At 33.4% G+C, this 18,540-nt stretch overlaps 1 protein-coding gene across 2 annotated transcripts in view; it reads right to left on the reverse strand.

Annotated features, from left to right (window-relative positions):
* The window catches only part of LOC149791269 (endoplasmic reticulum junction formation protein lunapark-B-like), a 49,287-nt gene that overhangs the window by 19,772 nt on the left and 10,975 nt on the right, over positions 1–18,540 (reverse strand). For both annotated transcript variants that reach the window (XM_089969777.1, XM_089969778.1), the window contains 3 exons: positions 17,551–17,591; positions 10,029–10,115; positions 8,823–8,865 (listed from right to left, as the gene is read on the reverse strand). In XM_089969777.1, coding sequence (XP_089825903.1) covers positions 8,823–8,865; positions 10,029–10,115; positions 17,551–17,591 — 171 coding nt within the window. The remainder of the gene's footprint in view (positions 1–8,822; positions 8,866–10,028; positions 10,116–17,550; positions 17,592–18,540) is intronic.

Here is an 18,540-nt window from a genome sequence, read left to right on the forward strand (position 1 = left end):
CACCATTGAATGTCAGCTTGGCATTACATTTAAGTGCATGTAATTATAACAAGTCTGGGTCCAGCTGGAACTACCACCATTGAATGTCAGCTTGGCATTATATTTAAGTGCATGTAATTATAACAAGTCTGGGTCCAATTCTAAACTACCACCATTGAATGTCAGCTTGGCATTACATTTAAGTGCATGTAATTATAACAAGTCTGGGTCCAAGCTGGAACTACCACCATTGAATGTCAGCTTGGCATTACATTTAAGTGCATGTAATTATAACAAGTCTGGGTCCAATTTTGAACTATCACCACTGAATGTTAGCTTGGCATTATATTTAAGTGCATGTAATTATAACAAGTCTGGGTCCAATTTTGAACTACCACCATTGAATGTCAGCTTGGCATTATATTTAAGCGCATGTAATTATAACAAGTCTGGGTCCAATTTTGAACTACCACCATTGAATGTCAGCTTGGCATTATATTTAAGTGCATGTAATTATAACAAGTCTGGGTCCAAGCTGGAACTACCACCACTGAATGTCAGCTTGGCATTATATTTAAGTGCATGTAATTATAACAAGTCTGGGTCCAATTTTGAACTACAACCATTGAATGTCAACTTGGCATTATATTTAAGTGCATGTAATTATAACAAGTCTGGGTCCAATTTTGAACTACCACCAAATGTCAGCTTGGCATTATATTTAAGTGCATGTAATTATAACAAGTCTGGGTCCAATTTTGAACTACAACCATTGAATGTCAGCTTGGCATTATATTTAAGTGCATGTAATTATAACAAGTCTGGGTCCAATTCTGAACTACCACCATTGAATGTCAGCTTGGCATTATATTTAAGTGCATGTAATTATAACAAGTCTGGGTCCAATTTTGAACTACCACCATTGAATGTCAGCTTGGCATTATATTTAAGTGCATGTAATTATAACAAGTCTGGGTCCAATTTTGAACTACAACCATTGAATGTCAGCTTGGCATTATATTTAAGTGCATGTAATTATAACAAGTCTGGGTCCAATTCTGAACTACCACCATTGAATGTCAGCTTGGCATTATATTTAAGTGCATGTAATTATAACAAGTCTGGGTCCAAGCTGGAACTACCACCACTGAATGTCAGCTTGGCATTATATTTAAGTGCATGTAATTATAACAAGTCTGGGTCCAATTTTGAACTACCACCATTGAATGTCAGCTTGGCATTATATTTAAGTGCACGTAATTATAACAAGTCTGGGTCCAATTTTGAACTACCACCATTGAATGTCAGCTTGGCATTATATTTAAGTATATGTAATTATAACAAGTCTGGGTCCAATTTTGAACTACAACCATTGAATGTCAACTTGGCATTATATTTAAGTGCATGTAATTATAACAAGTCTGGGTCCAATTTTGAACTACCACCAAATGTCAGCTTGGCATTATATTTAAGTGCATGTAATTATAACAAGTCTGGGTCCAATTTTGAACTACAACCATTGAATGTCAGCTTGGCATTATATTTAAGTGCATGTAATTATAACAAGTCTGGGTCCAATTCTGAACTACCACCATTGAATGTCAGCTTGGCATTATATTTAAGTGCATGTAATTATAACAAGTCTGGGTCCAATTTTGAACTACCACCATTGAATGTCAGCTTGGCATTATATTTAAGTGCATGTAATTATAACAAGTCTGGGTCCAATTTTGAACTACAACCATTGAATGTCAGCTTGGCATTATATTTAAGTGCATGTAATTATAACAAGTCTGGGTCCAATTCTGAACTACCACCATTGAATGTCAGCTTGGCATTATATTTAAGTGCATGTAATTATAACAAGTCTGGGTCCAAGCTGGAACTACCACCACTGAATGTCAGCTTGGCATTATATTTAAGTGCATGTAATTATAACAAGTCTGGGTCCAATTTTGAACTACCACCATTGAATGTCAGCTTGGCATTATATTTAAGTGCATGTAATTATAACAAGTCTGGGTCCAATTTTGAACTACCACCATTGAATGTCAGCTTGGCATTATATTTAAGTATATGTAATTATAACAAGTCTGGGTCCAATTTTGAACTACCACCACTGAATGTCAGCTTGGCATTATATTTAAGTGCATGTAATTATAACAAGTCTGGGTCCAATTTTGAACTACCACCATTGAATGTCAGCTTGGCATTATATTTAAGTGCATGTAATTATAACAAGTCTGGGTCCAATTTTGAACTACCACCACTGAATGTCAGCTTGGCATTATATTTAAGTGCATGTAATTATAACAAGTCTGGGTCCAATTTTGAACTACCACCACTGAATGTCAGCTTGGCATTATATTTAAGTGCATGTAATTATAATAAGTCTGGGTCCAAGCTGGACTCTAATATTTGGGTGAATATAACTCTCTCTCTCCATATCCAAAATAGGGCAAAATTGTCATAATCAGGAAAAAGGGAGTTCAAAATATTCACCTGAAAATTCCATTTTGGCCTAGTTTCATGTCAGTGATTAAAATGCAGTGAAAGGCTATAGATTAAAAAAACAAACACTTTTCTTATATTGCTTCATTACAGTTGCTATATAACTTAAAATATACCTCAAAAATAGGTTACAGTAGAAAATCAGCATGTGTTTCCATACCCTATGGCTTCATTTCATATGTCTACGCAATGAACCAGGATACAGCCCCTCCATCACAATTTACTTCAGTCTGGGCAACACAAATTCAATTTTTCACTTGGTTCTCATGGATCATGTTCACATTTTCAACAGGAATTCCATAGAAAGCAAACTAATTTCTGGTATTTATCATCATGAAAATAGCACCAAAATTAACACAACATAAAACGTCTTTTTCTATATTTCCACCTTCCTCTCCGAGGGGAAAGTTTTAAAAAAAATGATGTTTTACATTGCTTATTATTGCACCAAACTGAACCAAACAGGAGTAAGTTGTGAAATCAATACTATACAAAGTGAACATGCATTTTGAGCCTGTTTAAGTGAAATGACTCACTCTGAGGCAAGTATTTTGTCCATCCACCTTCTGGGGTAGATACTGTGAGTATTCAGATTCTCCAATATACAGTGCAACCCACTATAACGCACCCTGCTATAATGCGAATTCGGATATAACACGGTCATGACGTGGCTCCCAAATTTCCTTTTATCATTTGCACATGAAAATATATATTGTGTTCAAAGTATATTATGATTATGGGAAAGAGAGATCGCGTAAGAATTCAAATTTAATATGATCGTGGTGTGGTTCCTGCAATTTTAATTACATTTATGTGTATTTTTCTCGTACCGGGAAAGAAAATATTTCTTTTTTTAAAGTATGAGAAATAGTGTGCAAAACGTTTATTATCATTTTGGGGAAGAGTTCGCATATGAATTTTAATATAATACGATTGTGGTGTAGCTTCTGAAATTTAACAATATCACCAGGTTCTTGAAGTGTTATGCCAAAATAAACATTTTCGGAAATGTTATTTATTACTGGTCCCTGAGTAAAGCCAGTAAGTCGTCCTTGTGATTGTCTTCAATACAATCATTGCTCAAACAATAGACAACATGTGTTTCTTCTTTAACTGCATACACAACCAAGCAGCAGACAATGCGGTGGTTGATAAAAGATTCTCACAATTTAATAAACATCAAAAAACAAAAGCCGCCAACATGCTTGCTGGGCTTGGCAGTGTTATTAGACGCAATCAGTTGTCCAGTAGCTGGAAACTGAAAGGGTATGAAATTGCACATGCGTTCAGCTTTAAAATTTTTTTTATAAAAGTGACTCGTGACCATTACAGGCCTACTACACTTAGTTCTCGGGTTTTACATGGGTATGGGGTTTACTTATTTTACCATTATGGAAAAGCAAATTCACAAACGCAATTTGTTCTCTGCACTTTGTGCCAAAAAAAATTACTATCATTTTGAATTTGAATATAATACAATATATAATACAATTGTGGTGTGGTTCCTGAAATTTTAAATACATGTACATGTATTTTTTTTTCTCGTACCCAGAAAAATACTTTTTTTTAAGTACGAGAAATAGTGTGTAAAACGTTTATTATCATTTTAGGGGAGAGTTTGAGTATAAATTCAAATATAATACGATCGTGGCTTGGGTTCTGAAATTTAAATTTCACCAGGTTCATGAAGTGTTAAGCCAAAATAAACATTATCGGAAATGTTACTTGTTACTGATCCATGAGTAAAGCCACTAAGTCATCCCTGTGATTGTCTTCAATTAATTCTGTATACAATCATTGCTCAAACATAAGCCGACATATGTTTCTTTTTTCAATGCATACATAACCAAGCAGCAGACAATGCGGCGGTTGATAAAAGATTCTCACAATTTAATAAAAATCAAAAAACGAAAGCCGCCAACATGTTTGCTGGGCTTGGCGGTGTTTTAGACGCAATCAGTTGACCAGAAAATAATGTCAGCTTTATTAGCTGGGAATTGAAAGGTATGAAATTGTACATGCATTCAGCTTAAAAAATTTATAAAAAGTGACCCGTGACCATTGCAGGCCTACTGCACTTAGTTCTCTGGTTTTACATGTGTATGGCATTTGCTTATGGACTCATTATTAATTTCCTATTTTTTATAAAAATATTTTACCATTATGGAAAAGCAAGTTCACAAACGCAAGTCGTTCTCTGCATTTTGCGCAATGATTAGTATATTAGTTTTCACACGTTTCTTTCAATATTCACAAAGTCTGAAGTAAAAGTTATATGCACGCTGAAAGCATGTGTTGATTGGTAATTATTCTTGCTGTAGTCGTTCAAACGAATAGGCATACAAGCGTTAATTATTGGAAATTTGCAATGGATAAATGTACACGGAAACACATATGAGAAAATTTTAGCAGTATGAAATTTGTACAGACACCATTCATAGACCCTGGAACATAATGAACTGTACATGTGCTTCATCTTTCTTAACCTAATTTTGCTGTTAATTTTTCCTATTGAATTCAGACACATAATCATGTGTGACAAAATTATTGAATAGTTTAAATATGTATGCAATTTTTGCAATGGAATTGCATATATTATGGATTAATTTCAAGCCCTGATGGTACGATATCAGACGGCAAGTAAACGGTATTGATACTCTGTTCACGCTGTATATTAGATGTTGAATTCAGACTCAATAATCTGGGAAAAAATTATTAAATATTGTAAATCTGGAATTACATGCATTATAGATAAACTGAATGCCACGATAGTAAATGGTGTTGATACCCTATTCATCATATACATTAGACATGAATACACGGATATGTGCCAATGTTGTTCTCTGAAAAAAGCAAAATACTGTAAAACCCCGCATTAACGCAACCCCCATATTAACGTGATCCAATTCAATGGACCAAAATTATTGCGTTATAGTGGGGTTCCACTGTATTGGTACTGACAAAAGCTGACTTGTGGGCAGACAGTTCTACCATTTCTATAGCAACTGATATGTATTCCTTCCTTAATTATAAGAAACAAGCTTTCCTAATAGCTAACAATACATACTGCTAATGATTGTAATACACATTTTGGCCTTTGAATTATGTAAATTCATTCACAGATCCCAAGATTTGTTTGCCAAGATATGATTGGAGTCATGTGGCCAGCATAAAACACAAAAGGACTCTTTCAAATACTTTACTTCAAATGAACAAATTCTTTTTTTTTACATTCTATTTCATACTTTTTTCACTGTAAAGAGAAAATAGTTTTTAATAGTGTTCGGTATTCTAGTTTGATGACATTGTGTCTAACTGGTAAATATGCTGCCAAGATTTGCATCCCTTAAAACAGATACAAAGTGAAATTTGATGCAAGCCTAATGGTGTCAGATGCTCACTGGCCAACTTTATCCCAATAACATCTGTAAATAACAAACCAAATTATCATAATGCATCCTAAATTTATATTACGTCATATGAATAAACAGGCAAATTCGTTTCATATTAGCAACTTGATATTTAGAAAATCTGTTTTTATGCCAAGAACACAACACCACCAGCAACTTGGTATTTAGAAAATCTGTTTTTATGCCAAGAACACAACACCACCAGAAACTTGGTATTTAGACTCTGTTTTTATGCCAAGAACACAACACCACCAGCAACTTGGTATTTAGAAAATCTGTTTTTATGCCAAGAACACAACACCACCAGCAACTTGGTATTTAGAAAATCTGTTTTTATGCCAAGAACACAACACCACCAGAAACTTGATATTTAGAAAATCTGTTTTCATGCCAAGAACACAACACCACCAGAAACTTGATATTTAGAAAATCTGTTTTCATGCCAAGAACACAACACCACCAGCAACTTGATATTTAGAAAATCTGTTTTTATGCCATGAACACAACACCACCAGCAACTTGGTATTTAGAAAATCTGTTTTTATGCCAAGAACACAACACTACCAGCAACTTGGTATTTAGAAAATCTGTTTTTATGCCAAGAACACAACACCACCAGCAACTTGATATTTAGAAAATCTGTTTTTATGCCAAGAACACAACACTTGCAGCAACTTGATATTTAGAAAATCTGTTTTTATGCCAAGAACACAACACAACCAGCAACTTGATATTTAGAAAATCTGTTTTTATGCCAAGAACACAACACAACCAGCAACTTGATATTTAGAAAATCTGTTTTTATGCCAAGAACACAACACAACCAGCAACTTGATATTTAGAAAATCTGTTTTTATGCCAAGAACACAACACCACCAGCAACTTCAACTACTGGTGCAATTTAAGATAACTTCTCTACAATATAAAAATAGAATGGTTTACACTATACATAAAACCTTAATCATTTTTTAAACCTGCTTTAATGGGGCATCTGAAAATAAGCTGCAATCAAAATTGTGAGTGAAACCATAAATATGTGTTAACCATTCCACAAAATAGTTGTTTCACAATAGAAATTCACAATTCTAGGGACATGACCACAAAATGTTATTCTTGGAATCATCTCTGATGTCATTAGCAGGGTCTGAGAATAAAACTCCCTGCAAAGGCAAGTGTTAACTATCAAGTAATGTTTCCAGTGTAAACTATCAAGCAATGTTTTCAGTGTGAACTATCAAGCAATGTTTCCAGTATGAACTACCAAGCAATATTTACAGTGTAATCTAACATGCAATGTTTTCATTGTGAACTATCATGCATTGTTTCCAGTGTGAACTATCAAGCAATGTTTCCAGTATGAACTACCAAGCAATGTTTCCAGCATGAATTACCAAGCAATGTTTCCAGTGTGAATTATCATGCAATGTTTCCAGTGTGAACTATCAAGCAATGTTTTTAGTGTGAACTATCAAGCAATATTTCCAGTGCAAACTATCAAGCAATGTTTCCAGTGTTAACTATCAAGCAATGTTTCCAGTGTGAACTACCAAGCAATGTTTCCAATGTTAACTATCAAACAATGTTTTCAGTACGAACTACCAAAGTTTCCAGTGTGAACTATCAAGCAATGTTTCCAGTGTGAACTATCACGCATTGTCTCCAGTGTGAACTATCAAGCAATGTTTCCAGTATGAACTACCAAGCAATGTTTCCGGTGTGAATTATCAAGCAATGTTTCCAGTGTGAATTATCAAGCAATGTTTCCAGTGTGAACTATCATGCAATGTTTCCAGTGTGAACTATCAAGCAATGTTTCCAGTGTGAACTATCAAGCAATAAGCAAAGATTTCTCACATTTTCTTTAACTTTACATATCAAACGGAAAGCTGGGGAAGAAAAGCTTTATGATTATTCTTCTTACTGACCATGATCTCATGCTGCAGCCATGTTGACATATTGTGAAAATGACTGGTCTTCACAACTTCTACATAAATAGAAACTACGGATATGGTAACATGACTACTTGACCAATCCAACTGTCAACACACTTGGATTGACTATACAAATATATTTCAGGCAAGAACCCAAATGATCCATACAGCAGATGTATCTCAACTGACTTAAAAGTTCTGCAACCTCCAAAAATTCCAATAAAAACTCTATAAATTTAACTCCTGTTTAGTTACGACTTAATTACGTTGTAGCCTGTACATTGTCAGTGGTCCCAATGATGATTCTTGAGTTTCCACAATCTGAAAGGACCAATTTATGTAACCATCTTCGACACCATCATATAGATGGTCCTCAAGTTTCTACATTTTGACAGGACCAATCTATACTGACATCTGTGACACCATCATATACATAGTTCTTGGGTTTCCCCAGTCTGAAACGACCAATCTATGCCAACAAATGTGACACTGATACAGACTGTCTAGTTTCCCCAATCTACAATGACCAATCTATGCCAGCTTCTCTCATACCATCAGCACCAATCCATGCAAACGTATGTGACACCCTGATATAGATGGTCCACAAGTTTCCCTGATTTACAAGGACCAATCTATGCCAACATCTGTGGTACCATCAGTACCAATCTAAGCCAACATCTGTAAAAGCATCAGGACCAATCTGGACCAACATCTGACAAATCTATGCAAACATGTGGCATCATTGTGATTTGAATTGTAACGACTTATTGTACAAATGAGCTCACATTTAGGTTAAAAACTTGTGTTAGTCTTTTGTGTAGCATTTGATCACTAAAGTCAATATAAATGCAGTAAACCCATTTAATGTGATTTTATCCTAATAATATTAGATTAGCCTGCCTCCTAAAATGTTGCTAATGGCTAATGCTTTTAAGAAGATTGATTCATAGCTGTCACGTATTTGTATTTATCATTCAACTGTATTCTGTACCTGTTCCAGGTGTAGGAATCTTCTCTGCTGACACTTTTGGATTCTGTAAGGAATGAAAGGATATCATTACATCAACTAAAATATTTGATAGCATTTATGCATGGATAACATTTATCAGCACATTACTGGACATCACTGGACATATATGCTGCCATTTTTAAGTTGTAAAAATGTACAGATAAAGAATTGCAACAAAACAAAATATTTAGGATGGTTGATTGTATGTATGGGTTTAACAGCAAGATTGCCTATATTGTGCTGGTGAAAGGTAATGTTCTAAATATGTAACATTTAAGAATCACAAATAACTTAAAATGACCCCTCCAAACATATGTAAACCTTTAATACAAAAGAAATAAAGATGTGGTAAACAGGTTAAAATTCTGTAAAATTTATATAAAATAAAAGATAAAAACTAAGGAAAAAATGTTCAATTCTGTAAAATGTATAGAAAATAAAAGATTAAAATAAGGAAAAAATTTTAAAATTCTGTAAAACTTCAAAAAATAAAATATAAAGGAAGATAAAAATAAAATCCATAAAATACTGCATCAAATTTTATTTCATAACTGCTTTAAAAATTTGCAATAGGTCAAATTTTATTTTATAATTTCTTTAAACCTTTACGAAAGTCAATGGGTCCAAGATTTAAGGATGAAGCTAACAACTGGAAACATACCAACTGCATACTCTGGCAACTATGGAAATCATACATATATCTTTTATTACAAATGATTTCTCTACTTTTGTAAATTTTGTTCTTTAAATGCTGCAATCCGTGTACAAAACAAATATTATTTCTTTAAAAGAATCTTGATATAAATAGTCCATGTACTATCAACACAGTAACCCATTAAATTGATATGTGGCAAACATTGCAAATTCATGTCCTTTACATTATAAATTTTTGGAAGTGAAAATGATGCAGGATGACAAAAATTAATCCTTGTAGACAAGAAACCCAAATTAGCTGTTATGTATTCCAGTGTAAATAACTTATTTAAAGATTAAACTACAGTAAAATGTCATGAACACAAAGGTTCCTAAAGACTTCACATTAGTATAAATCTTAATTAATCAATTTTCAATCAACCAATGGTGACAAGGGTCCAATTAAGCCTTTTATTATTTAGATGACCATTTAATTACACATTGTTATTATCATAAAACCAATGAGGAAAATTATTTTAGAAATGTGTGACATACCTCTAATTGCTTATACCTTTCTGGATCAAACTTCTCCAAAATCTCCTTTGCCTTTTTGTAAGTTTCATTTTCCATAACGTCTTCAAGCTGCAAGATAAAAAAAAGTTATAAAATTTGAGGTGAGTGCAAACTTTACTAATTCTTCAGAACATAGCTGTATTAATTTGTGATCAAATGCTTTTCTCTTTGATCATAATGAAATGTTTTAAAGTTTATGGTGCACTATCCTATCTTTACATCTGTAAACTCTTCCAATCAGTCCATTCTGCACACATGCTAACACTTCCATCCTTAGGCCATTTTTCGCATATGTTAACCATTCAGATCTAAGCCCACTTTAAAATATGTAAACCCTTCCAATTACAGCATATTTTACAACATTTTTATGATTTAACAAGTGTTCTACAATTTGATTGGATGTAAATGGTCACGTGATAATGATCTAGAATTTTTCACACATCAATAAATTCTGTGGACTACTTTGGCTTCCGGTTTCCAGGTCATTTGATGTTAAGTTTACCCTGATAATAAAAGAAGTCCCATCCACCCACTCCTATGATTTCCGATCATAGCTTACAAACTCCAGATTAAAATCAACCATAAGAAATTAAAACAATGTAATTGCACAGACCCTTGTGCACTCCAACACCCACTCCTTTTGCCGAAGAAGGCATATGGCATACTTTACAAGCCAATCTTCAGAAATTACTGCATTTCGATTTGACATGTTCCAGCAGCTGTTATTAAAGGTCAGGGGCATATGTCAAGCAAGGGATCTCACTAAATATGGACACGATGGAAAAATCGAAATGCTTAAAAGGTAACAACAACTGATTCTATAAAAACATGTGCCATACGCAAGCATAATTTTAGAGAAAAAAAACTGAATAGCCTGATTTAAATATCAACTGTTTTTTTAATATACTAAAATAATGATCATAACAAAATATCAATGGCATGACCCGCTATGACACTCTATCCTATATTACTGTATGAAGAATCAACGATTCTTGTCTAGCAAAGAACAGGATATGTATTCTGTCGCAATTAAGAGGCTAATGAAAGAAAACTTGATCTACATAAAAGTGAATGTTTTACCAACGAAATCTGCTGATCTGATGATAGAAAGAAGTAAATTGGAATTATAAGGAATTATGTTAACTTCGTGTGTGATTAGGTAAAATTTACACATCAATAAATACCCAACCATAATCATTTAATCCTATAGTAAACACTTCCAACCACTACAGATTGTAAACTCTTCCAATTACAGCCCATCTTATACACACATAAACCCTAGCAAACACATCTTATTTTGCACATAAACAAACCAATCTAATCACACTCCATTCTGGACACATTCTAACCCTTCCAATCACAGACCATTTTGTATATACAAACCCTTCCAATCACAGACCATTTTGTATATACAAACCCTTCCAATCACAGACCATTTGTATATACAAACCCTTCCAATCACAGCCTATCTGAACATATCTTAACACTTCAATCTCACTCTATTTTTTCCACATATATTTATACTTCCAATCGTATGCATGTACTGACACTACCTAAACCTATTTATTTTGGAGGTGGGAGATGGAAGCTTAATTATCCTAGTCTGTATCTATGTTAGAAAACATAGGAGATTCAAGGTCATGCCTGTAATAAGCACAGACTCAGACTATGGGGTAATGCAACAAAGTACACAATAACTCTCTTAAATGAAGACAGGAATAATACGCTAAAGACCCACATTTTCAGGCTAAAGAAAAGAGAAGTCTGAGCTGCATTATTTGGTTACTCTCAAAAGTTACAAAAAATGCATGTTTAAGAAGCAATAGGCATTAAATTTTGTACAGATCTTTTTCAAACCATGAAGAAAATGTCCTGATTTCATATTCATCTTTATCCAACTTTAAATAATGTTGAACAATTAAAGCTCCCACTTTGCACCCCAAATTTTCCAACAGTAACCACTTGAAATCTAGAATTGTTAGAGAAATTAAGGGTAGCAAGTGAAATAAAAGCAAAGAGAAAGAAAGATAAATACTTAAGTAAACAGTTATATATGTCTTGTATGAAAATGGGCTTAAGTTTGTATATTCATTTCAACAGTTTAAACAAAATCACAATGGTACATAATGATTCTATACACACACTAATTTGCAATAACATCTTCAGTACACATTCCAAGCATTATGCAAGCCTTTTCTGGGTGTTATATCTCCATGCTCTATTGCAACAGTCTTTGTTTACATCCTGGGATGAAAGGGGTACAATTGGGGTTCTGCAACAGTACCCAGTAAAAAAGAGATAATGAAGATACAGTTTCAAAATGACTACAAAAAATAACTTAAGGGAAATATTTAAATTTCCACCATCATCTGAAAGGCCATAAGAGTTTAAAGAAATTCCAAGGCAGTGATTATGAAATTAGAGAAAGAGGAGATTGCATTTTTCCTTTTTTAAGAGCATGGTAATCTGTATTTCATGTCAATAAACCCTCTTCAATGTACAATATAAAAAACTAGAGAAAGAGTTGTGTCTGTGAAATTAAAATAAAATACATAAGTGGTCTGCATCCTCCTCTTCTCTTCTGACTCTTTCTCTATTATTATTATTATTATTATTATTATTATTATTATAATTATAACTTTTTGCTTTAGCAGGGTTTACTGGAATTCCAAAATAAGTATAAAAGCATACTTTTCATTTCTGGATGCACAATCCTGAGACTGTAAACAAACTTTTTTGTTGCCATAAATTTTCTATAGTTGATCCTTATGTAAAAAGCAAGTATCAATCATGTAGTGTGCAAGCAATCAAATGAAATTCAGGTAATTTTAATGGGATTGGGTGAAGCAGCAAAAGTTAAATCTTGGTCAGCAAGGAGATTAAGATACAAGTTAATCAACTGTCGGTGCTTAATGATCATTGTGATCAAAATACTTATTACATTCATGTGTGCTTTGACACTTCTCTTTGATAAGGATTACTCGATAGTTTTAATCAATCATAACAATGACCTCTATGTGATGTTTGGAACACTTGCATGTTTATTGTATAATGTTTTTAAAAATATTTATAAAAAAAACAGTTCCAAGATTTTTGGATTCATTTTGTTTTGATAATCAAAATCATTTTGTTTCTCGTAGTCACATATACCTTTTCATTTTCATTTGGTTATCATATGTGTACCACTCCAATAGTAAATTTATGTAATTTCTTTGGTGCCAAGCAGATGGCTGTAAATGATCACAATTCTCATGAGATTAGCTGACAGACAGAAATTAGTAAATGTAATCTCCAATTGATAAAGAAAACATAACACCCAAGAGATTCATGGAATGAATCATCCAACAGGACCTTCCCATGGGCCTAAAAGCAAGAAAACAATGGAACATTATTAGGTTTGTGTACATGGTGTCACAACTGTGGAAGAAATAATGCAATGGAAACCCAAGGAAAACTGAACTTGCAAAGTTTAATTTAATCACATCAAGACAAAGGTTCATGGATGTATAAAACAAGAAACTAACGAAATTGATGAGGGTGATGAAGGAAGGTCCAGAATTTAGGATTTGATCCAAAACCTGCAGTGGATAAATTATTTAAATTATTATTTAAATTATTTTAAGTGTGTTTAACACATTAACTACTGGCGATGAGTTAACGTGGCAGGAGGTAGTAGCTTACTGCCAAGCTCTGTAGTGTCAAGGTCATGTAAGATACACTAAAGAGGGTGGTACTACAGAAAGGTAGACAGATGTAGCTCTACAATGATACCAGATAATCTGGATGTTCTAGTTGCACTACAAAATACGGAGGGAAAAACCTCATTTTTGGACCCAATTTTTTTCCACCCAACTTTTGCCCATGGTTAGAATCCGATTTGTGTCTGGATTTTTGACTTTTTGGTCCCAGATCTAAGGCAGACTGGTATGAACTGCAAACAAACAGATGAACCTTTGCAAAAAGTAGGATAAGATGGGCATTTGAAATAAAGAGTGGTCTCAATATCAAAATAATGGGTCCGTTAAAAAAAGAAAAAAGAACTCCAACTTTTACCCTTCTGCTCATCCGCGAGCCAAATAACCAATGAAATACAATGTTTTGAACACAACTAGGCATTAGGTTATTGGAAAATCACCTGGCAGTTGATGTATTAGGATGTATTCAGAAATAGCTTTCAAAATTTGTTTCCTACTGTAATTTCAGGCAAAAACGACAAAAACCTCCAGGGGTTAATGTGTTTTGAAGACAGTAGTAGTATGATGCGATGCAACTGAAAAAGTAAATGGAATCTGGTCATCTGTTTCTTCCCATGTCTTGGGACTCAGAAGAAAGCAAACATCTTTCACATGTAAGACATTTATTATTGACTCTGGGGTGTGTGTGTCTAAACTTAACCTCTGACATTCATGGAGTGGATGTTTGTAAAACTTACCTTTTCTCTACCTGTGATTTTCACAATTTAGATATAACATTGGAACAGACATAATATGTACTTGGATGAACTACTAAGTAATATAATATTTCTAAGATATATTTTAACTTTTCCATTAATAAAACAAAACAAACAAAAATACAGATGAAATACAATGGTAACTTGTCATTTTACCTGTATTTGCACCTGTACATGCAAATACGTTAAACATACACATATGCCTTGATGCTAATCTTAAAGTTTAGACATTCACCATCATTTTTCATATAGGGTTTGTGTATCTATTGTGCATATTTATTGAAATACATGCAATTTAAAAACTGTGCAGTTTTCTTCTTTTTTTTTCCTCAAACAATTTAGCACTGAGAGATCTTGTACTACAAAACAATATAGCACTTTAAGGGTTAAATAATTTTAATGCAAGTTTATCCCAATAATTCAATAAATTGCATTTGTAAATGAATTGATGAATTATGTATATAACAATGCATTTTATCCCGATGTGCTTCATCCATGTCAATCACCTGGGTAAGTTTAGGTCATACAAGACTGAAACTGTGTCACAACTGCTGACAAAAAGCAATTTACTAGACTGAAACAAGAGTCCCTTGATGGGACTGATACTCTACTGAGCAAAATGATTCATAATGAAACCATTCATTTCTTGTAACTACTGAGTGTTGAAACCATCCCCGATATTCTTCAGTAATAACAAAATTTTTAAATTAGCTCCTCTGGTGCACATACCAATGTCAGATTGGCAACATTTTCATTTAGGACCAAGCAGACATCATTTGAAGTCTTTTGGTGTAAACCACATGTCAATATGACTACCCATGTCCTATTCAGGAGAAGTAGTGATAAAAAAAAATTGACGTCATCCAACTGAGAATAAATTATCTTTTCATAAGAGCCTATAGAAAATGACTGGAAATTCAAATCTGAAAATAACTTCTTTCAAGCATTTAATGCACTTACACACAAAAACAGCATTATCAAATATCACCGTCAGACACACACAATATATGAGCAAACACCTGCATAATCACAACCCATGCACATTTATCTTATGGGATCTTCCAAAGCATCCTTCAAAGGAATTAACACATCACTTGTGACAGCCAACTAAGTAACATGGCGGTTGTTTATATCTGACCACCTTGCCTTTTAACTACCTCTAAAACAATTGGTTGTATCAACTGCCCAAAGGATAGTTTTTACATGAGCTTTAAGCAGGTCTGTTTTACTGTTTATACATACATGTTATGGGCATATACTAAGGTGGAATTTTTATATATATATTATTTTAAGATTACTGAAAATTGTGTTTTTGAAACATGGCCATTTCAGTGGGTTTAGGAGTAAAAATTAGCATTTTGGCATGACAACATGTTGTGGCTCTGTCCATTATAGTTATCATTAATTATTATTATTTTCATTATGTCTTATGTTGTTGCTGTTGTTGTTTTTGTCATCTCAATCATTTAATATTGCTGAATGTTGTAAGTGTTTTATGAATTCTGGATAGAACAATGCATTTTATGGCTATGTACTTCATGCATGTCACTCGCTTAAAATACCAGCTATCACTTTCACCTGGCATAGATTAAGTCAGTCTAGATTAAAGGCATGTATAATAATTCTGCCATGACAAGAACTATGACATCCCTTGAAAATGGTAAAAAAGTTTTCTGTCGATATAAGGAATCGGATCATGGATTATCATGCAAAGGACTTCTGACTGGAAATTTAATGGCAGCTGAAAACAAATGATTTTTAAATCCATTCTTCAAAATGCATTTTGTGTTTCATTCCATTTTTTATTTATCATTAATTACTCTGTGTTTGTGCTGGCAATTTCTACTTTCTTCAAAATGCATTCATCATTTTACTGGTGTTATTTCTGCATTTCACTGACATTCTCTGTATATTCCATTTGTGTTAATTCTGCATTCCATTACTGTGTTACTGGTAGATTTGCATGTGTCAGGGTATGTAACACTAAAACATTTAGATTTGCATGTGTCAGGGTATGTAACACTAAAACATTTAGATTTGCATGTGTCAGGGTGTGTAACACTAAAACATTTAGATTTGCATGTGTCAGGGTGTGTAACACGAAAACATTTAGATCTGCACGTGTCAGGGTGTGTAACACTAAAACATTTAGATCTGCATGTGTCAGGGTGTGTAACACTAAAACATTTAGATCTGCATGTGTCAGGGTGTGTAACACTAAAACATTTAGATCTGCATGTGTCAGGGTGTGTAACACTAAAACATTTAGATCTGCATGTGTCAGGGTATGTAACACTAAAACATTTAGATTTGCACGTGTCAGGGTATGTAACACTAAAACATTTAGATTTGCATGTGTCAGGGTATGTAACACTAAAACATTTAGATTTGCATGTGTCAGGGTATGTTACACTAAAACATTTAGATCTGCATGTGTCAGGGTATGTAACACTAAAACATTTAGATCTGCATGTGTCAGGGTGTGTAACACTAAAACATTTAGATCTGCATGTGTCAGGGTATGTAACACTAAAACATTTAGATTTGCATGTGTCAGGGTATGTAACACTAAAACATTTAGATTTGCATGTGTCAGGGTATGTAACACTAAAACATTTAGATTTGCATGTGTCAGGGTATGTAACACTAAAACATTTAGATTTGCATGTGTCAGGGTATGTAACACTAAAACATTTTTATTTGCATGTGTCAGGGTATGTAACACTAAAACATTTTTATTTGCATGTGTCAGGGTATGTAACACTAAAACATTTTTATTTGCATGTGTCAGGGTATGTAACACTAAAACATTTAGATTTGCATGTGTCAGGGTATGTAACACTAAAACATTTAGATTTGCACGTGTCAGGGTATGTAACACTAAAACATTTAGATTTGCATGTGTCAGGGTATGTAACACTAAAACATTTAGATTTGCATGTGTCAGGGTATGTAACACTAAAACATTTTTATTTTTGAAAAATATAGGGTCAAGTGGTAGAGAAACAATTTATTTTCTAAATTTGTGTGAAAAACTTGCGTCATAGTACTTACTATACTTTTCTTTCTTTCTTTCAACTCCTCTAATGCAGAATCTGGAAAAAAAGTAACTGCACTGTGACAATGAAGTTACCACAGTGAGTTCACACATGATTATCACCCCTTTGTATAACATACCTACATACCTAGCCAAATTTACTGAAACACAAAATACAGGTGACAGTTACCTAATTTTGGTAAGATAATATTGTACTCGACATTATGCCTCTATAAAACAAGATACACAACTCAAGCCAATAATTCCTGAGAAACTAACCTAAACACAAAACTGAACTTAAGCCAATGACGCATGAAATGTAGGTCAAAGACTTCATTTCTGTATAGATGAATTGTACATGCTATGATGCCTTCATAAAGTTGCAAGCTTATCTGTGAAACATCTGACAAAAATCAGACACTTAAGAGTAAAATGTGGGTCAGAGTGACCTACATTTGGTAAGATTATGTTGTACTCATTAATACACACTAATTAACAGGACTTAGTGATTGATAATATCAGAGAAACTGACCTTAATGAAAAGCTACCCAATTAACTGAAGCATACAATGAATCGGTGCTAGTGTATTTAGTTTAAAATACAGCATGCATTCAGTTACTTTAAAAAAAAAAGTAGTGTATTTTTGTTAATACAATTAAGCCTAAGGTAGAATAAGAAAATGAGCATAAAATAAAAAGGTTACCGCATTTATATTGGAAAATATGAACTCATTTTGTTTGATGGATATACTGCACTCCCAAGGTCATGCGGTATTTTGATCCAAAAAACTAACACATATTTTCCCACAGAAATGCAGTAACCTACAAACACATGACCAGCTGAATACTGTGATAGGCTAGTCCATTTTGTAGGTTACCACTCTCAGTGTCATGGATATTTTGTAAAACAGGGCTTAAAACTTGCTAAGAACATGCTAATTCATAACCTCTTGTCTTATAAGTTATATATATGGAATTTAACAAATCTTTATAATATTTAGGGTGTAC

Source organism: Sinohyriopsis cumingii, chromosome 9, assembly GCF_028554795.1.
Source record: "Sinohyriopsis cumingii isolate HCF-2022 chromosome 9, ASM2855479v2, whole genome shotgun sequence".
Lineage (NCBI taxonomy): Eukaryota > Metazoa > Mollusca > Bivalvia > Unionida > Unionidae > Sinohyriopsis > Sinohyriopsis cumingii.